Here is a 21849-nt window from a genome sequence, read left to right as displayed (position 1 = left end):
TGAGGGCCTGGGAGTTTTTAGATAAGTCCTCCAAGACTCACAAAAATGCCCGAGATATGCATTTCTGATACTGACTTGGCATTTCAGCTGCTGAGCTGGATGCACAAATGGATCCGATCATGTCAAAAGCTCAGGCCCAGTACTCCCATTGCAAGCAGAAAACACTTACGTGAACAGACCATTAGTAGCGTGAAAAGCAGTTTAAAAGTATGTGATGGTCATTAGGAGGACAGAACAACAACCAATAATCATTTTGATCTCAAAAGCTTCCAGATTAGTTGATGCAAGGGGTGGAAGGGGGAGGGAGGTGGAGTGAGAGAGAGGGAACATAGAGAAAGAAATAATTAAAGGAACAATTATCGTATTTTCTTAGGGGGAAAAGTTGCCTTTTGATCTCAGTAAAAAGGAGACTGGCATGGGGCTGTGTGGAAAAGGGAAAACATGACTACCTAAAAATAGCTTGAGTTATACAGTCGTTGCTTGAAATATATACGTAAGCCGACTTGCTGAGTTGCCCCCAGCAATTCTGTAACAATAGATACTTTGTTGAAACAGTTTAAGATGAACGGACTTGCCTTTTTTGATTTTCTTTACACATGCACAGCTTCCAGGCCCCATCTAGTGGTGCGAGTGCCTTACAACAGCCTCACTAATCAAGACCACGTTTTAGCTTTTCGCTTCAGTTTTCAAAAAGAAACAATACAGTTGGTTTCAGTTTAACTTCCACCTGAAAGAATGGCAATACTCACACGTTCTAAAAATAGAAAATAAGACTTCCAGAATCACTAGTTAACTTGCAGTCATGCTGAACTTATTGGTTTTATTTTAACGCTGTTTCACACGCTATTTTAGAGGACCCAACACACCACATTCAGATCTTACTAGTACACTGGGGAAGAAGGGGAGAATTTTGCTGAACCAAATCTGAGACAGAAAAGATATCAAGCTGTGAATGAACTTTGGGAAAGAGCAAAACGAATCCGCCTCTGTATCCTGACTCAGTCAGCACGACTAATCAAATTATGACTATTTGAAGTGAGCTAAACTTTTCACAATTCAGAACCGTGCAACTGTGTCTAAATTTCCCCATGCATGCCAAGAAATGCTGTTTTTTTCAATTATCTTTTTCACTGTAGTAGCCAAGCATAAAGCACTCCCAGGTTCCCATCAGAAAGTTAACCAATTTCACAGTATATGAATAAAACTTACTCATAATCAGGACTCCTTTTTTAAACCCTAAAAATATTTTAATTTGTAGAGGTGTTTAGTGTTGCCTGACTAAATCAGCAGACAAAAGCAACTCTCCTGGCTGGAGGTGCATAACAGCAAGCTGAAATGGCTCAACTGGAAAAGAGCCATGTATTTTGGAGAAAAAACACTCATGTAAAAATCCTCAAATTTTCCAGATAAGTAGATGCAGCTCATTTGTTTCTGACAAGCAATGGAATCTATATCTGAATTCCCTAACCCACAAGGATATCACAACTCCATTCAAGATTTTGAAAATTAAGAGCAATTATTTTAAAACTGCACCGTTAGCCATATTCCACTGCCAGACAAGTTTAGAAGTTAACAGCGTATCACCCCCTTTCTGACAGTGCATCATCAAGCTGAACAAAGTTAAACTGTACCTCACCTGAGGAACCTCTGCTGATTAAAACCAGGAATTCAGCATCAAGCCTGATGCCCTTCAAATGAGTAAAAGCCAGCTCAACACTGTGGGCTTATCAAACTATCGAACTATTTTGGTATTACTGTACCAGTGCTGTTGGCCAGAATACAAGTTACGTGAAGGCATTGCTAGCTACACTATTGCTGTTGGGCTAGTCTTCAGAATTTCAGGCCTTTCATTTGCTTTCTGGATTTTGCAGGGAAGCAGCAGCAGGATTTACCAGAACAGTCTCCAGTTATGAAGTAATCCAAGTAGTGGCTGCATCAGTTTAACTCTGCTTCCACTGAGAGCTGACAAAGAACTGAGACCTGACAGAGAACAGGACAGCTGGAACAAATGAGTTTTACATGAAGTATTATACTAGATTATACTAGCCACAAAGTGTTAACTATATATAACCATTTCACCTTTCCTATATTGGAAGAGTGCTGTACCCCTTTAGAGTGCTTAACCCACTGGAAGTTATTGTTCTGGCGATCCACAGCAAACATCTAAAAGCACCTACTCTCCTTCTCATATATCCACATACAGGAGAATATTCACATATTCTCCTTCGTTCATGGACATTCAATCCCTGATCAAAACCCCACTGCCACACATCATGATGGAACAGCTAAATTTTAACCTGATCTAGTAATTTCTGCTAGCACCACAGGTGGAATGATAAAAGTGAAAGACTTCCACGATGCCCACAGTATTGTGAAGAATCACATCAATACTGAAGGAGGAAATTCTCTTGACAGCTTATGGCATAAAATAAAGTCCCTCAAAAGTGAACTTAATGTACAGCAATGGAAAAAAAAAAAAAAAAGGTAGACTAGGGAAGGAATGGACAGATCTAGCAATTTTATAATATAACTACATATTGTGCTATTCACACATATCCCAGCAAGGTAGTACTTCATGCCCTCACCTCAAAAAGCCTTTATCTCCTCATCCTTCCTACAACTCAGGTATTGTTACATTTTCTTGGATACTGATGATAGTATAAGAGAGAGCTACAAACCTGTAGAGAAGGAAGGATTTCCACCATTAGCAGACTTCAACAGTGAGGAAAGAGCTGATGAAGTAGCCCTTCTTAGCTGTGACAGCGGTTCTGGCACACAAGCTACCCAGGCAGCTTCCTGTTTATCCCAAGACTATGGAGAGCTTCAAGGCTGTTTATCCCATTCTGCCTATAAAACTGATCAGCCAAAACGGTTCTGGCACACATCTTACCTGCAACTACACTTTGTGTCCTTTAATAAGGATACAGAAAATATGCACAAACTCCCTCAGACCAACTTCAGTTCTAAGTGAAGTCTATCACAGGTATTTCAGCATCGTTACTTCATCCTTAAAAAAAAACAAACCAAAACACTTCCCCCCTTCCTTCCCCTGATAACTAAGGTCATACTGTATTTTCCCCAGAACAGACTGTAACGAACTGTCCTGGTTTAAACACAGTCAGACAGCTTGTTCACTCACTTCCCCCCCTTCTTGCCCTCCCCCTACTCCTGGAGGGACAGAGAGGAGAATTGAAAAGAATGCAACTCCCACAGGTTGAGATAAGAACAGTTTAGTAACTAAGGTATAACACAAATCACTGCTGCTACCACCAATAATAATAATGATAAAGGAAATAAAAAGGGAAGAGAATACATCACCTCACCACCAGCCAACCAATAACTTGCCCAACCCCCCCCAGCCCGACCAAGCTCTGACCGATACCTCCTCTAACCCTGCAGTTTCCCAGCCCTTCCGGGTAACTCCCAGTTACCTCCTGGGCATGACGTGCTGTGGTATGGAATACCTCTTTGGTCAGTTTGGGTCAGGTGTCCTGTGTCTGCTTCCTCCCAGCTTCCCCTCCACCCTGGCAGACCATGAGGCTCACAAAGTCCTTGGCCAAACCAAAACATCATTGTTATCAGCTCTGTTCCCAAGCTGAAAGTCAAAACACTGCACTGCACCAGCTACCAAGAAGGAGAAAAATGACTGCTACTGCTGAACCCAGGACACAAACTGAAACCCACAGATGAAAATCTAAGTTCTGGCTTCCAGTTCCTCACTGCAGTGAGAATTATACTTTAACTGATCTACAAATTCATAAAATTGTTTCCTCCTAAGACAAAGTGAATCACCCCAAACACATTAACAAATAAAGATCTGTATTTCTAGATTAGCAAAACAGATCTGCAGAGACCAGTAAGAGTTTTGGCAAATGCTCTGTTACTTTATTAAAGACTAAAAGTCCAGTCTAGTTTACTTAAATATGAGGGACTCTGGCTTCGGCAGCCCACTAGCAGGACACAGCTCAGTCTTCCCTGTTTCCTGGGAACAAACTGCAGTGGCAGCAGAGTACTTCAGGCTATTTTCTTTCCCTCAGCCAAACACCCCCTTCTCACCATTTTTTTGGGCACATCTCTGATCAAGCAAAGAAGGAAAACTGATGGCTGCTCCAGAAAAATGGCAGCTGAAACTAGACTTACTACCTGCATTCATTTAAGTCACAACTTGCTCAGCTGAAGTCTGAGGCTGCAAGCATCAGCCAACAGCATTTACTCTTCAAGGAGCAGCCTGTCTCTTACTATTCACTTTCCTCTTTCTGAGCGCTCTGGGAGGAGCGGGCTGCAGGCAGGAAGCATGTGCCTATTTTACAAAATGCACCACACCTAGTAGGTGCAAATGCTTTAAATTCTGTGCTTATGGGAACAGCTGCATGGTATGTGCAGCTGCACAATAAGGGTGTTGCACACATTCCCCAAAGCAGAGAAAAGGGGTGTGACCTATCCCCCTTGGAATTTCAGCACTATAGTTGCAAGGTATGGTATTTGACTATGGCCATTGAGTCTTTTAATTGGAAAGATTTACTTTGATCAGATTAGGACTAGAAACAGGTAGCACTTGTCCATCAGATCTAAGCCTACAATCTTCCAACAATTTAATTTATTCAAGGTCTTCAAGACAACCCAGAGGTTATAACATAAGGAAGCCTTGTTCCTCTCATCAGCCAAAAATAATAAAAAAAAAAAAAAAAATCAATAAATTTGTTTGAGTTGGAAGGGACCTTAAAGCTCATTCAGTTCCAACTCCCCCCGCCATAGGCGGGGACACCTTCCACTAGACCAGGTTGCTCAAAGCCATGTTGAACCTGGCCTTGAACACTGCCAGGGATGGGGAGGCACAGCTTCTCTGGGCAACCTGTGCCATGTCTCACCACCTTCATGGTTAAGAATTGTTTCCTAGTATCTAATCTAAATCTAGGTCTTTCATACTGGTGCTAAACCTGGAGAAATATGAATTACTTACCAAGAGGCATTACAATTCTGTTCTAACTACTTTGTATTTGGCATTAGAAAGAACAATTCCACAATACAGCTAAAAATGTGCGCCCTTCAGTGTGTGAGCACAGACTCTTATCCCATACACATGTAGCAGCCACCCAACAAGTTCACAGCAAGCACTCTGCCTTTTGGTTAAGACTGAGGAAGAAGGGAGGACACCATTTAGACTGGAGATCTTCTGAGCTTCCATGACCGGATATAGCTGCTACCACCCCAAGCAATAGCTCATCAACGTTTTTACATATAAGCTGTAAAATTTTTGGAGATCAAAGTCTTAAGGACTAAAAAAGGTGCTATTTCTATTAGAAAGGTAGTGTTAAAATTTGTAAGGGGAGAATTCCTTAGTCAAGTAATCTGCTCCTGCATTTATCAGTGTTAATGCTTGTATCCTTAGTGATACTTAGAATAGAATAATAGAATTGTTTAGGTTGGAAAAGTCCCTTAACATCATTGAATCCAACCTTTAACAGAGCATTGCCAAGCCCACCACTAAACCATGTCCCTCAGCACCACATTTACACCTCTTAAATACCTCCAGGGATGGTGACTCAACCACTTCCCTGGACAGCCTGTTCCAATGCTTTACAACCCTTTTGGTGAAGAAACATTTCCTAATATCCAATCTCAAGCTCCCCTGGTGCAACCTGAAGTAGTTTCCTCTGGTTCTTACGCTATAGAAGATTTTTAAATAGCCGAGGCTACTGCAGCATAAAACAACTACTACCTATCTTCCCTTCTTTTAACTTTTTTGAAACGATCCTTTCTATGCTTAGCCTTGTAACCAGAAACTTGTAAACACAAAAGGGGGCGGGGAAGATGGGAGGACAGGACAGAGGGATGGGACAGGTGGGGGGAACATTTACTTGAAGTGCTCCATTTATTTTTTGATTATTACAATTAAAAAGGAAATTACTTACAAAATCTGAGAGACTGTAAAAATACTTCAGCAGAAGCTTAATCTCTCAAGCATGCCAAACTCTGGTATCAGACATTGCACACTTCCACTTTAGACCCAGTCTAATCACACTTCATGATGCAAACTTATTTTCTTCTTTTCATTTGTTTAAAAACCTGTGCAAATCTGGAAGCACATTATGCAGCTGTACTGATTTCCTAGGTTATATAAAGTCATATAAAACTCTTAAGCACTGAGTTCAAAGCTGCCTTGACCACAGTCTCAAATCAGCCACTGAAAACTGAGCTGGGTAGAAAAAAAACAGACTGTAAACCAGGCAGTGCCCATCACAGTTTATTCCAGTATCAGCAAGCCAGTGCGAAATATAATGATGAGAACTTGACACAACAATCCAAGTTAATCGGCAGTGGTGAGGCCAGGCAGGCTTCCAAAAAAATCACTTACCTTAACATTGAAGATCTAGCCCCATTTTAAATAAAATTAGGGTTTATGTATGAAAAAGAAAACTAATTATGCAAAATAATTCAATTCAGCTCTACTAACACTGCTGCTAACTTTGGTCTGCATCTTTTCTTATCATCACATGTTCTGAATTTAAGGAGAAAAAAAAAATAGAAAGAAAGAGACAGACAGTAGCATACCATCATCTCTCAAGGGAAAGAGATAGAACAGCATAAGACAAGGACAGCCAGATCATACCTCTGTGGTTTACGAATATCCCAGAGTCCTACACCTTCCTTAGAGTTGGCAGTAGCCAGTAATCTGGGTTCTACTGGATTAAACATCACACTGTGAAAGGCTGACGGGTAGTGTGCCAAGCAGAAGGGCTCTGTTGAAAAAATTGGGAATTCATACATAAGAAGAATGGATACAACTGTTCAATGTAATGAGTTTGGCAGCTTAATAAGGAAACAGCATAACAAGATCTGAAGATACAGAGACATGTTCAAACCATTTCTCAAGCTGACACATCCGAAGCAATATAAAACCTGAGGTTTTAAAATCCACCCACACACATTAACTTTGTCTAAATATGGTAAAAGCCAAACACTGTATTTCAAAACACCATTTTGCTTATGGAAGGTTACCAGAGTTTAGACCTAGCCACTCAAAGACTAAGTATTTGAATCTTCTTAAGGTTCATGACTAAATGATCATCTAATAAGGACTATGCACAGGGGGGCTTCTGAAAGCCTCCTAGCTTACATATGTCTGGAAGCTTCCACAGCCATTGATGATCACCCAAACTGTAAATGTAACAGCAATTGCTTATATGGAAGAATAGTATTACAAAAAGTTAAGCAAGTTTGTACGGAACTCAGCTCAAAGCTGCCTACCATAGGGAAAAAGAGGCCTGCTACCTCTTAAACACTCTCTCCATAAAGAATGGGAAAAAGCCTCAAATCTGTCATCCTTCTCTGTATCTTTCTGCTATTTTTAAGGCTTTAGACACAGTCTAATTCTCTTTGCTATGTATATATCCTTTGGTGCGCAACTACCTTTCACTCAACTAAGAAACCAGAATCGATGCCTACTTTGAGCCAGGGATTAGGCCAGACTTTTCAATTTAGTTTGCTTTGATGCAACCACTGTGTTGCTCATGTGCCTGGGAGACTCTCTTACTGCCCTTATTTGAGCCACTGTGTCCAGGCACCTTTGGCTCCACAAGGACTTCCAGGGGTACTTTATTTTCCTTCCTTGTATCCCTTCTTAAAACATAAACATGATTAAAACAGACAACACTCCCAAATTCCCTTCTGAAACTATGTCCATCAAGCAACTGAGACAGAATTAATATTCACTTGTCCTGCCCCATCTGTACTCTCCACTTATGCTCTATTACCAGCTTTTTGACACAGGGACTTTCGCTTTTTAGTGTTCATTTGACAGTGATCAAAACAAAGGTGTCTGACCATGGCTGAAGGTCCCTTGTGCTCTCAATTACCATGGAAGGCAAAGGTAAAAGAAAATACAGTAGCAAACTTTTGTTCTACCAGCCTGGCCAAAGGCTTAAAGACTGTTGTTGGTCTGCCAGCAGTTCCAAATTGGGTTTAGCACCAAAACTGACCTTCTACATTTGCATCATCAAATAAAATCCCTGCTGGTACATAAAAGGCTGTGTTATTAAAATGGCAGCCCTCAGTGAGAAGCAATGGCCTGCATTAGCTAAGTAGAGAGACAAACATCAGAATCCCAAATAAAGGAGTTAGTTTTTAAAACAAACTTTTAATTTGTATATTTATGTTTAGTCAAATCAATGTCACTAATTACCGCTGTTTTCCTTCACACTTTAGTATAAATAGCCTGGTCTGGTCCCACAGTTTTCCTCTAAGATATCAAAAGTTGCCATTCAGCCTGTCAAAGACAGATTACAGGAGCTAAACTAATGAGCACTCAGACACTTCAATGAAAGATAGGGGGATTACTTTTTTATTGTTCTTTATGCTCATTCACAATTATAGCTCTTACACTCTAGAGTATGTAACTGTTTATCAATGGAGAAGCTCAACACCATCTCTAGTAGAAACTAAAAATTACTGCATAAAATCAATCAGAAGCAAAAGCCAGGGAGAAACAGAAGGGGAATGAGACTCCCTTTTCCAGCTTCTTTTAATGCACTATTTCAAAAGTGACTAGGGGGTTATTTGTATGATTTTAACGAGCTGGCCACTCAGGGGTAACCAACTATACTCACACCAGCAGGCATAGTGCCTATTCCCATGAAAACACCATTTCAGGCTAGGGGATTACCCCAGTGACAGCATTACCCTGCAGTAAACATTGGCAGAGCTTACATATAAATGCTGGCACAGGACCCCTATATAAGCATGCAAAAGCCCTTTATTTAATATTCAAACAACCTAACACACTACTCCAAAAAAGCCCCAAATGTATATACTTCACTCCATTTTCACTGGTGCAGCCTTCTCATTCAAAGTCTCAGAAACAGTAAAAGCAGTAGGAAGATTTAACTATGACTCGCAAAGAAGGACAAACCTGATTTTGTACAAATGCAGAAACACAGATCAGACTGGATACTGAGCAGCTTCATATGGATGCATTTAAGCATCCAGTTCTACCAATGACTGACATCCATTGTCAGCAACAGGTAGCTCTCCTAACAGAGACAGATCTTTATGGTATAGAGTTCAGAAGGTAACAAAGGAGCCATTTCTAATTTGGAAGCCATATCAGTGTGTGCTCTTATCACCTAGACATTTTGAAAACAGAAAAATTGGGATGAAGTGACACTTGGTAAATTTACCTTTACCAAAGGTAAATTAGTCACATGAGACTAATTTGAACTCTTTCTCTGATAAAGTAACCAACCTTTTATACAGAGGAAAAGTAGTAATTCAAATGATGACTAAATTCACATCTGGTGTAGTATCAAGTTTAGCGACAGGCAGTTGGGAATAGCAAAGAGAGTTACATGGGGTAAGAAACTGGCCAAAGCAAAGATCAGAGTTTACTGTGCTAGCAAGTGACTTCTGAGCAAGAAGGGGGTTATTAATGAGTTTCTCAAAGGAAGAGACATTATAGATATTTTTATTAAAATCTGTGATATACACATACTATGTGCATTATTTTTCAGAATGTTTCAACATCATGAAACAAAATTTAACAAAAGTATCAGATAGGAAAGAGATATCACAATTGCACAAGAAAATCAGACTCACATTAAGAACCAGACTACTGAAAACTGAATCCTGTGGTAGTACATTTCATTTTTAGTTTTACAAAGGCAATATGCCTGGGGTAGGAAGGGCATCAGTAAGCAATCTACTCTGAGTATTCTGATGGGGCTTATCAAGAAAGACCTAATTCTGCTTACTCCCATTCAATAAAGCCCTCATGATACAAGTGGGTCTAAAAGACTCCTGTGAGACTATAAAGTATGTCTTGTTTCCACTTTCATTTCCCAGTCAAAAACAGACAGAATCGCAGCCTAGAAAAGTTATGAAATTCATGAGGTATGGAGAAAGCTAATTCAGTTAAACAGCAACTCTGACCCAACACAAATGTGTACAAATTCCTACAATATACATAAGCTGGATTTCAGTGCCAGAAATAATTTTCCTGTAAGACCAGTGGAAACTATGAGTTGAGGCAATTGCATTTAATCAGTTTAGAAGGAAAAAAAAACCCAACAAACAACAAAAATCCCAACCAAACATAAATATTTTACCTATGAGGGAAGAGAAACAGATTCTGTACTCCTGCAGAGTGCTCAGTTTTAAATTCTCAGCTTTGTGTTCTTTAGGATGGGGTAAACTCACTACTTCATTTTCTGAACTATAACTGAAGTATTCATATACTTAAATTCAATTACTGAAGTATTCCTCTCTAAATTTATGTAGCTACAATTCTAAATAAAGATTATTAAGCCTTAAAACTGTAGCTGTAAAAACAGATTTCAGTGTTTTGAGAAGCTGCAGGTTTGCTATATAAATCAACAGTATTCTATTCTGGTTTAGAAAACAAAGATTGAAGTAATAATTCAACTTCCCTGTTATCATGTAAGGGCTCCAAGTTCCATACAACCAGAAAACATCATACATAAGAACAATTCTCAGTGTCACAGGGAAGTATATAAATAGCTTTTGAAAATTATTCAGATCAAAATAACTTCTTTCTAAACATTCAAAGTTTTTTATCCCAAGATACATATCCTCAAAAGAACAACAAAAAAAAATCCACATTCCTAATTCAAGGTTAGCAAGATATTTTTTTCTGAAGAAACATATCCTCTACTGCATTTTTATTCAAATTAAAATATATTTATACCAAGTTCTATGCTAGCCTGCTAGTTCTATGCTGGTACTTCAAGAATTCAGTTAAGGCATTAACACCGAACTGTAAAAACCAGGGCTTGCCTACAGCCGGCCACAAGAATTATGCCTCACTTTCACTCTTCTCCAACACTCCCTATCTTGACTGTCCCAGAAAAATATTAACTTTTCCCTTCCCTGCCTTGCTCAAATTCTTCCTCAATCAGTAATATTTTCCATCTAGAGATCTCACCTCCGTGGGAAGACTCTCGGATGTCCCAGATAAGAACCCGGCCATCATCTGATGAACTAGCAAAGATGTTGTCATTTACTGGGCTTACTGAAAGACCATACACTGCATCTTCATGGGCGAACACATCCAAGGTCTCAGTGCTGGAGAAGAGACACACAATATTATTATTCTTCCTTCTTTTACTGTTGTTTTAAAAAGCAAAGTATTTACAGCTGTATTTACCAGCAATACTAAGACAGACAGATGATTCTGGGATTGCTTTATTTCTTGAGAATACATTTTGTACAGAATCTCTCATGGAAACTCCACAAAGACATCCTACCTAAAATTGCTGTTTTCCCCATACAGCAACTGATGCATTTCGTGACAGACCTACTTCTGTCTCATGGACCGACTAACAGAAAGGCCAAAAAGGTAGTAACAGAAAAAGTCATTTAAAAGTATGAAAAAACACAGTTGCTAGACCAAGTGTTATGATTCAAGAATTCAGTCTTAACTTTCTTCTATAGAAATTAATCAAAATTCAGCATGTCAGACTAGTAAGGTTTCTTTCAGAAGATCACACATAGAGCCTTAGAGGAATGAATTCTGTATGTATTACAATTGGACTTAGCACACCTGAAAAAACCCTCACCCTGATAACAAAAGCACATTAAAAATACATACAAATAAAAAAAAGACGTTAAAACATCTAAGCAAGACACAGCAGTAAGCAAACAACATAATATACCTAAGAAAGCATTAGAAGATTAAGACTAAGTTACTTTTGCTCAGCTCTCATGTACAATTTATACAAGTAGATATAAGCTATGATGGAAGGCATATGGTACGCTGTACGAACAATTCAATGCAAAAGGCTTTGTACTAACTTAGCAATAAATTAATCTAAATTATGTTAACAAGTATTCAGGCAAATCAGAAACATCTAAGGCTTTATATTTCTCTGCTGTTACATATATCTCTTCCTCCATCTTTCCTGCTTTTTCTTCATACTGGATTTTGTTGAGTTCATGCTATTTAAATGGTCATTGCTTAAATATGTTGAAGTTACTAGTACAGAGCAAAATTTTAACTTTATAGTTTTTCCACTTCAAAAGCAGTAAGCACAAAATACATGATATCCAGAGAACTCCAGTCTCATACATTACCACTACTGTATTAATTATATTTTGACTAACAGCCTAATTTTGATGTAGCACCACAAAGCCTAACTCCCAACTGCTTTTCAGTTTCAGTAAAAAGTATCAAAATAAATATACTTCACAATAATGTGGAGAATCAGGCAGCTTTTAAAAGTTACACAGGCTAAGTCATTTTCTCCAATAACAATACAAATCTTAAATACAAGTCATGTGAGTGTTTCGAAAAACAAAATAAAAACCCCGTATGTGCCACAATACTTGCATATGTGCCAGAATAATCTGGCTCTGTATCTACTCAGAACCTACTATGATGCCTGTAGGAGAGCATATGTATTTAATAACCATTCTCTTTACCAAAGTCAAAATGAAGCAGAACGCAAATGCTGACAAAAAAAAAACAAAACCAACAAAGGGATGATGGGGAATAGTTCATTACAGATATTAATTCAGATAAATAAAAAGCATGTTTCAGAATTAAAACACTGTTCCTCTCCCAGAACATTAATTTAAGAAGTGCCTCCAATGAGTTGACATTAAGGGAGCTCTTGAAACAGTGGAAACACAAACTGTGTATTTACCTTTCAACATCATGGAGTATAACTTGCTCATCATTGCCTAAAAACAGAAATATAAACACTTAACATCATGTTTCAGTGGTTAGAAGCATAACAGTGAAAACAAAACAAACACAATGAATACTTTTTGTTATTTTCCATTTCAAAAAACAAAACTGAAGCAGAGAGACCAGTTCACTTGCCAAGCTGTCAGCCCCTTTGCTCAGTTATGTGAAAGGCTCCATGTGACACTTCCAGTCATGATCAAATGCACCAATTCATTCCATCTGGTACTACTCAACAAATAATTCTGCTTAACTGTTACTGACCATTCTTTGTTCAGCTTGAGCTTGAGGTCTGGGACATATACAGTAAATAGAGTATCATATCAAGCAGCAGAACACCTTTAACTTGCATGTGAACACATCTTTCTTCCTGCTCAGAGGATGCTCCATAAGAAGATAATGGCAAAAAGAGACGCCATAAGCAAAATGCACTGGGCTCCCAGCACAACTGCCACCAATACACAATGTCAGCATTCAGGGTTTTGCAACCATTAAGAAGGCATGAACGTGACTGCCAACATAATTTCTTTTGTACTAACAAAAAAACAAGCCAAGTAACCAGACAATCAGGTCACTTTTCTTTGATCACATCCACTGAATTCAATGGAAATGAACCACATGCATGTAGACTAAGAAGGTCACAGCTACAAAGTAGTTTCACTGGCTCATGCAGTGTTTTTCAAACTTCAGCAATAGAATATTTCTTTAGTCTCTGCGCTGAATATTAATTTATCCAACTTGGCACCTCCTCTTTAGAAATATTTAAGGAGACACACATTTATATTTAAATCAAACGGGAAAAAAAGGAAAACAAAACAGAAAGCCACAAAGTCCTATTTTTATGTTCAGTATGTCTTTGTAGTTGTTATATTAAGTTGTGAAGCCTTCTTAACATACACCAAAGCCAGAGGTTCATAAAGAGCAAGATTCCATGTTATGATTCTTAAGCGCTCAGTTGACTCAGTTCTCATGCATCTCATACATATCTCAATCATATTCTGTCCCAATAGAAGAAATATGAGAAAGTTTCTCTTTGACTAATGAGGTGTGAGATTCTTCTACATCCACTTGCTCTTTGCACAGGGTCCTAGTTAAATCGTGCCAGCCTTAAATTACTGCAGTAGCTCATCTTTTCCATGGTGCAATAAACAAGTCACTTATGTGCAAGTGTCCTTTCATCATTAATTGCAATGGAAACTGCCCATTATGCATTAAAGGCGAGGTTTATACCTAGTAAAACTACTCTAGCGCCTACATATTTCACCAGTGAAAAATGTAGCCTAGTTTCTCCAGTGACAAAATTTCCTCCAGCTGAGGAAACTGTGTAGAGAGTGAGGAACTCCTGTTCCTCACTCTTTATGCAGGATGAACACAAGAATCATTCTAGATGGCTGGCTTCAGGCCTCTCATCATCATGGGATCAACCTTCCCTTCTACTGCAAGCTCCAAAATGGAAAAGAAAGAATGAAAGGAGGGGGTGTGTAGAATAACCACTGCTTCTCTCTTGTTCTGTGTGTTGGAGAAGGTGGTGACAACAATCTAACCACAAACTGCTTGGTTGCTTCTGGTAAGGATTTATTCTTGCAGAAAATGTCACTGCTCTTCAGCACAGGGTTCCCACTTAAGAATGTTTAACACAGGAGAGTGTGTTCTTCACTGAGAATAACTGTAATTGTATGTGTGACTCTTTCCATTTATAATCTCTCATTTTTGTAACTGCAATCATGATGACCAGAAAGAACAAGTATCTGTCATTCTATTATACCTGTGAGGATGAAATACTACAGAGCAGAGAGATAGGAGCATAGTTTAGGTGGCCTAAACCCCCTATCTGTCACATCAGGCCTCCACAGAAACACAGTCAGTCCCCTGTAGGTTTATTTCAGCTTTTCATACACTTAATATTAAATGCAAAAACAACAACAACAAAGTCCATGAAGTTTACTAAGAGGGGACAGAAGGGATCTTTTGTTTCAAATGCTGCCCTACTGTGTAAACAGAGAAGGGCAACACTGTTCTTCAGGGATGGGAAGTCCTTTGGTATCTTGAGACAGGTTTTTCTCTAGAAATTATGTGCAAAACACTGTCCACTCAGTACCTTCCATTTTCATAATGGCTACATGTGGTACATGCTACACATGCGGTCCTTCAAATCAAAGAGCTCTGAAATTCCTTGGATACAATCCAGTATGTACTGAAGTGGAAAATCCTCTCTCCTCTGCTATCAAGAGCTGCTTTAAGGGAAAGGTCGTCAGATCCTGTCATCAGTTGTTGGCAGCTTTATTTAAAGGCTTAATTGAGTTCTCTTTGCCTTGTGCTACTTTCCACACTCTAAACACTTAGGGATTTTTTTTACAGTATTCTAACTTCCATGATTCGAATACAACTCAAATTTCAATACAGGGTGGCAGTGACAACCAACAGATCTTAGGACCCACAATTCTTTCAGACCTTTTAAGAATCTCCCAGAACACTGCTGAGTGAATAAATATAGTTAGTCCCATTTTACTGACAGAGATAAAACAGATGGTACATCTAGGCCATGCAGCAAAATGACTCTTTACATGGGATCCAAGAGTCAGACTCACAGCCCTTGTAGATGAGCTCTGTGAATCTTGGTGGAGCAGCTGAAAGAGTTCCTGACTCCTCCAGTGGAAATAATTTCTGGCAGAGGCATAGTGTATTTATGCAAACTGGAGGAGGAAAAAAGAGATGAGAACGGCCAGTCTGTCTGTGCATCAGCTGTCACAGCTCATCTAACCTGGCATGTTAGCAAAAATCCACCATAATCAATGACGTACATCTTTCACTGCAGTGGCAAGGTACAACCAAACCACACTGCTGCCCTCCCTGTGAAAACAGTAGCCACTGACAGCAGGGCCCAATATTAAAGGGTTAAGTTAGAAATAAGAAAATACCATTACAGTGGGTGCAGCAAAACTTGGCACAGTTCATTCCTTGAATATTCATGCAAGGTTCCATTTGTCTGAATTCAAACTAAAGTAAAACAGACTCCAGCCCAAAATTTCATTGGAATCACTCATGCAGATACACTCATTCTGAAGAAGTGTGGATTGCTGTCTTTCTCATAAAAGAGACAGCAACCCCTAAAATCAGATGATAGGCATCACTATTTTACATTATTAGGGTTTTCTCCACTTGAGAAGTGTATCTATCATTTCATCCTTAAAATCTGACACCATCTTAAGCTCTGTCATGCCTTTTTTCTGAAGGGATGTTACAGTTTTAACACAACATTGAAAACCAAGCAATGAAATGAACTGAATTTTCTAGTAAAAAGTGGGTTTATATTTAAAAAGATAAATAACAAGGCCAATCAGAGCCCAATGTGCCAACAGTTCTGAAAGACAGACACTTATCTAGTGAGGACAGAAATGAGGTCTGATAAAAAAATGATCCACTAATATATGGCAACAGCCCTTCCTTAGCCATCTATGGGTGCATTAAAATCAGCTACAAGCAGCAGAGATTTTTAAGCATCAGGCTTGAGTGCCAGAGAGGATGCAAGGGTCTGTTCTCAGCACAGCTAAGACAGAATAGTCAAAGACAATGTTTCAGTCTGTTCCGCAAGAAAGAGCAGACTGGACCCAGGATTCTCATGATAACTCAAGACATGATGCACTTACACCAGGGTTTGGAAAAGGGAAGCATGACAAAGTTGAAAATGTGCTAGCTAAAGAATTCCCTGCTCCCAAAGAGCCTTCAGCTGCTGATTAAGGACACTTTCATATCCTTAGGTGACTATGGACCTTTCACGTGGGGCAGGATCTCACTCAATGCAAACTCCTTTGAAATCAGGGTGCTCTTCCTTCCTTACCTCCAGAGAACACTTTTGTATTGCCACTGTTGAAAGCCAGGCAGAAGATATTAGAGTGATGCTCCCCTTTCAGCTGGACTGGTTTGACTCTTGAGTGGATGGCTTCTTCCATATGCCAAAGTAAGACTCGGCGGTCATCCCCTCCTAGAAGAAAGAAAGGAAATGCACATGACTGCCTGAACCATGTGTAAACTGATGACAGACAAGCTACTTTGCCATTATTCATAAAAGGCTTTGCTGAAACCCTAATTAGCATGAAAAAGAACTTACACCTCACAAGGGTTTGAACATACAGACGCGCATTTACATCAAGATGCCATGCAGTCAGGTATTCAATTAATATTAACCAAAACAGGAATCGCCAGGCCAAATCTGGATTAAACAGTTGCCATTCTGCCAACACACAGTGATAACCTGTAGCAACCTGGATATTTTACCGGTCTGTACAATTCTGTGGCAAGCTGTACATGAATTACATGCCAAATTAACATATGCATGCTGGCAAAATGCTTCTACACCAAATCATTGTAGCCAGCATCTCCTATGTTATTCATAAAACAGGAACTTTTTCTCCCCCTCTCACTGACAACTGTACTTCTTCTAGCAATCTACAAAGCCATCACAGCATATGTTGGCTACAGGACTGACATGTGGCCATAAAAAGATTTTACTTAAGCATTCAGAAGTTGTCAGTGTGCAGTTGTCGTGCTTCCAGATTTGTAAAGGTTAAGACAGACATTTCTAAAGTGAACTCCCAACAAAGCAAATAACTGGGGAAAAGAAGTTCAATTCTCTCCTGCTTTACAGCTTGCTGTACTACTTCTAGTTGCTTGCCTAGGCACAGTTCTCAGGTCAGAGCTCTATGCACAAATAATATTTAAGTGCCTCTTTCTGTCTGGTAAACAATCAGATATAAAATAAATATTAGACTCTCTTCATGGTTCAATTGCATTAAGCACTTTTTATTATAAAGAGAAAAATCAAGATACAACTGTACTGGACAGCATTCAGCATCAATCTGGATGCCTATAAAAATCTGAGTAAAGCTTCTTCAAGTCAGACTCAAAGTATTTTTTGTGCCTGTGTTTAATTAGAAACTAAAGAGAATGGCATCAGAAGTTGAAAGCGCCACTAGAAACATACTAATTTCAGTGAAAACATTTTACTGCCTCTATGCAAAACTGAAAGCATAAACTCAGCACCTTCCGAGCTGCCATCGAGAAGGAAAACAGACATGAAATAGAGACAAAAGGAACCTGAAATTAATTGCTCTGAGGTTTACTTCAAGAAGAGGTAAATGCATAAATAAAAAAAATTACCGTTAATTAGATTTCTTAAAACTTTTCACATCATGTGATGCTATGAAGTTTTCCCATAGAACTGAGTTATGTCAAACACCCTTAAAGTTAACGGTTTCCCAGCCTTTAAGTTTCCTAACAGATTTTATGACAATCACTTTGATAGACAGTACAGCTGCATGTTATGCCTACCCATGCTCCATGAAATTGTGTATTCCTCCTCCTGATTTTGTGCTTTACAGAGCAAACACGAATACATGATAAGAAGATTTGTGATGCGTTCGATAACTGCTGGGACTAAGAGTCAAATGCAATGGCTCCAGAAAAACTCCCAGTAATTTATGGTCAACTAAACTGATGGGAGCTTTGATTCCTTTCTGTCTAGAAACAGGGAAGCTGTACTTGCACCTTAGTGATGCAGTAATAAGACATGGAAATACATGAGTGCTGAAACATATGACCATGTTTGTCATGCTAAAATAAAGAAAGGATTGTCATACTTAAAGCGGTTTCTTTCTAAAGCCGTCAACAGCCAGGTCTTAAAGATATCATTACCTGGCAAACAAGCAACATTCAAGGCTGGTGAACACCAACAATGCCGCTACAGACTACATTTATTGTTCTTCAAGACTTCTGTAAAAGACACTTTGGGGCAAAATATAGTATACTGCTGGTGTTACCATAGCAAACCAATCTGCAAAACCGTTGTAGTAAGTCTACACAACCTCCTACCTGATAGCACAGCCATCTAGGTGTCTCACTTTGACAGCAAACTCATTCACTTCCACTACCCATTTAGTCCAGATATGAACAAAAATAATGAAGATATCCAAAGACAACAAACATTACTGTAGCAAGATAAACTGCAACCTGTGCAGAAAAGTCTTTGACAGCATCGGAAGTTTTGCAACTACCTGCTTTTTCGCAAGTTTCTATACCTGAGTGCCCATTTCCTCTTCCTCCAGCTTAGAAACAACCCTTCCTACTGAATCCAAATGTCCCTCTCTTCCCAGACACGCAGATCTCCATGAGATTTTGGCAGAAAGGGCCACACTATTGCATATCCAACACTACAGCAGTCTGAGAAGTATGTTTGCCTTTTTAGGTCTTTTAAATGCTCCCCACACTCACACAATTCTGTCCCTTCTCAATCTATGTATTGTCTCGCACACACTTGTCTTTGAGAACTTCTACACCCCCATTTCATGCCTTAGTTTTATTCTTATACTCCACTGAAACAGAGAAGTTTAATAAAATGGTAATGTTAACTCGGATGGAAGTGTCTCCCCTTGTAACTCCAATTCAGCTTCTCCAAAAATATTGCCGACTTAAAGGCCAGATCCACAAGAAATAAAGTCTTACTAATGAGTCCAGCCACAAAGGAGGATTTGTGGTGGAAACAATCTACCACTTCTACATCCTCACACAAGAGAACAAGTGTTAAGTCACAGGCAAATAATACCTAAGAAAAAGCAAGTCTTATGTGATTGAAACCAGGAGAGGTGCAAAACAGCAAATGCAGCTTCCCCTACCAAAACCTGACTCTTGGATTAAGAAGGAAGAAAGAAGGGAGACAGACACATATGGACAGGTACACAGGGAGACAGCAAAGAAAATGTGACTATATAGAGCTTTTACACTCCGTTAAAAGGTACCACGACTCATGCGACACAAAGTGCATGCACATTATGCAATGTAAGTCTGAGAACTATAGGAAACTCTAGGCCTATTTGTATTTGTTTTGTACAGCTGATCAGTGAATACAAATTAAGATGATTTGAATTTATGCTGGATTTATTGTGCTACAACATGTGAAGCTGAAGCCACTCGACACTTTTCAAAAAGCACTATATCCACTGCACAAACTTGTGATGACTTCACAATGCTCTTGCAAAGAGAGTAACTGCGTACGGTAAGGGTATGTTCCTGACATGACAGAGTATGTATTTACAGCAACAGGTTTACTATGCATCTGGTAAACCTAGAATTATGGCCTCATATGAAAATACCTCAGCCACCAAGGCTCCATACGCAGATTTTCTAGAAATTGAAGTCCCACAAAGTCTTAAATTTGTAATTTTGCAGTTCATGGTGTCAGAAGTAATAAATTTGACATCTACAAAGTGGAAGCAGCTTCACTTCCATCCTATTTTGCTGATTCTGACAATTTGAAAAGCAAAAGTTTGTGTGACTCATCTAAGAATCACACAATGCCATTCTATGGTTACTTTTCAGAAGAAAACCACACTTTATAAGATCTAATTAGTCAAGTACTTCAGCACTCATTATGGGTCAAACCTGCTTCTATGCTCAAAATCAAAGCTAGACAGGAAGAGAATTCAGGCCAAAGAAGTATCTGTGGTCAGAGAGGCTGGAAATTTTATCACCATCACATTCTCATGGGACTCTTGGTGTACGTACAGAAGAGCACTATTCCAATTTTCTGTTTGTTTGGTTTTGCAGGGAGTTTTGTTTTGTGTTGGTTTTTTTTTTGTTTGAGGGGGTTTTTTTTGTTTCCTGGGTTTTGTTGTTGTTGTTTGTTTCGGGTTTGTTTTTTTGTGTTTTGTTTTTTGTTTTTTTTTTTTTACAAGTGCACATGGACAAATATTACTTAAAAACACGTTTCTTCCCTTCCCCAAGTCACTGGAATACTTTGTTAATGCTTTGGGTCTTCTGCCTAATTTTGATGAGAGACAGAGGAAGATTAAGGAATTGTACACAGAAGATATATAACCGCTAAAAAGAAAACTTGCATTTCAAATCTTGGAATAGCTATCCAGAAATAGATTCTTAAGTAGACAAACACTTTGTGTTCACCCTTGACAATCTTCTAGCTCCCATGGACACAAAGTGGATCTCCCAGAATAATTTAAAATGCCTCATCTTCTTTATGGTTTGCCCACTTCAGAATGGCTTGTGCATACCCCAACATGGGGGGGAGGAGGAGAGTGTGTTAAAAAAAAAAAAGGGGGGAGGCTGCCCCCCCCATACTTTCTTTTGTTTTGTTTTAAAGTAGTGTAGACAAACACTATAGGTAGAAAGTGCCTGTTCTAGAAAACTGAAAAGGTCCCAAATGACTCAGCATAGCTTATTTCTGCATGAACAGGTTACTGCCTCCACAGTTCCCAAACTAAAGCATTCTAGTTTTGCCCGTTTTTTGTAAGAGTTCTTCAAAAAATAAACAAACAAACAAACAAAAAGTTTACTGATCTGGATACCTTCTAAACAGGTAACTACTAAATTTATATACAATTCAATTTGGAAGAAGAGACAACCTAACAGTAACAGTGCCCTACCTGTAGTTCAGAACTGTTCTTATTAGTCCTAAAATGATTCAAAGGGTTCCAGAACATACCGCTGCAAAAAAAAAAAAAAAATCTACTCTAAACAGTGTCTGCATAGCTCACTAAATGCACTTTAGCTCTCATGTGCTAACAGAAGCACTTCAACATCATACCAGTCAGGACTTTAAAACCACAGTTTTAAAGTGCATTAACCTTGCTGATCATGGAAAATGCTAAGACCACTACTCTCTCTTCTTTGTCTTCCATATATGAGGCCCAGTCACTGAAGAACCTACATGGCAAGTGTAGGTTCTACATCATATCATAAAAGATTAATCTTACTGCTTGTATCTACTCAAGAAGTTGCACAGAAAGTGGGACTGGACAGCTGTTCTTCTGTAAAAAAATATCACCACACCCTCCTTAGGCAGCCTATTTCAGTGCTTTGTTATCCTTTCCATTAGGCAGATTAACTGAATATGTAGCCCCAAGGTGCAGTTTGATGTTACATATAATCCCACTCCCCCTTGCCACATGCTCCTGCTACTTCTCCCACTGAATTCAGTGGTGAAGCAGCCAGCAGGCAAGTAGGTTGAAGCTGACCCGACAGAAAATCAACTGTCAAAGGACCTCTCCCTCCCTATTCCATCACACCCTTTTCTGAACTATCTCAAGTTTGGCCACATCTTTCTCAAAGTGACCAAAATCAAGCACAGTGCCCTATCTGAGGCC

General features: G+C 39.1%; 1 protein-coding gene across 1 annotated transcript in view; it reads right to left on the bottom strand.

The window, feature by feature from the left end:
• DCAF5 (DDB1 and CUL4 associated factor 5) overlaps positions 1 to 21849 on the bottom strand; it is a 73137-nt gene that overhangs the window by 46048 nt on the left and 5240 nt on the right. Inside the window, exons 2-5 of the mRNA XM_061463272.1 lie at positions 16536 to 16679; positions 12657 to 12693; positions 10937 to 11076; positions 6611 to 6740 (exon numbers count right to left, since the gene is read on the bottom strand). Of these exons, the coding sequence (XP_061319256.1) occupies positions 6611 to 6740; positions 10937 to 11076; positions 12657 to 12693; positions 16536 to 16679 (451 nt within the window). The remainder of the gene's footprint in view (positions 1 to 6610; positions 6741 to 10936; positions 11077 to 12656; positions 12694 to 16535; positions 16680 to 21849) is intronic.

The sequence above is a fragment of the Pezoporus flaviventris genome, unplaced genomic scaffold, assembly GCF_033815535.1.
Source record: "Pezoporus flaviventris isolate CSIRO_AGI_PZ_B2104156 unplaced genomic scaffold, CSIRO_AGI_Pfla_v1 ptg000036l, whole genome shotgun sequence".
Classification (NCBI taxonomy): Eukaryota; Metazoa; Chordata; class Aves; order Psittaciformes; family Psittacidae; genus Pezoporus; species Pezoporus flaviventris.
Note: the sequence above shows the minus strand (reverse complement) of the source record. Positions and strands in the feature narration are given on the sequence as shown.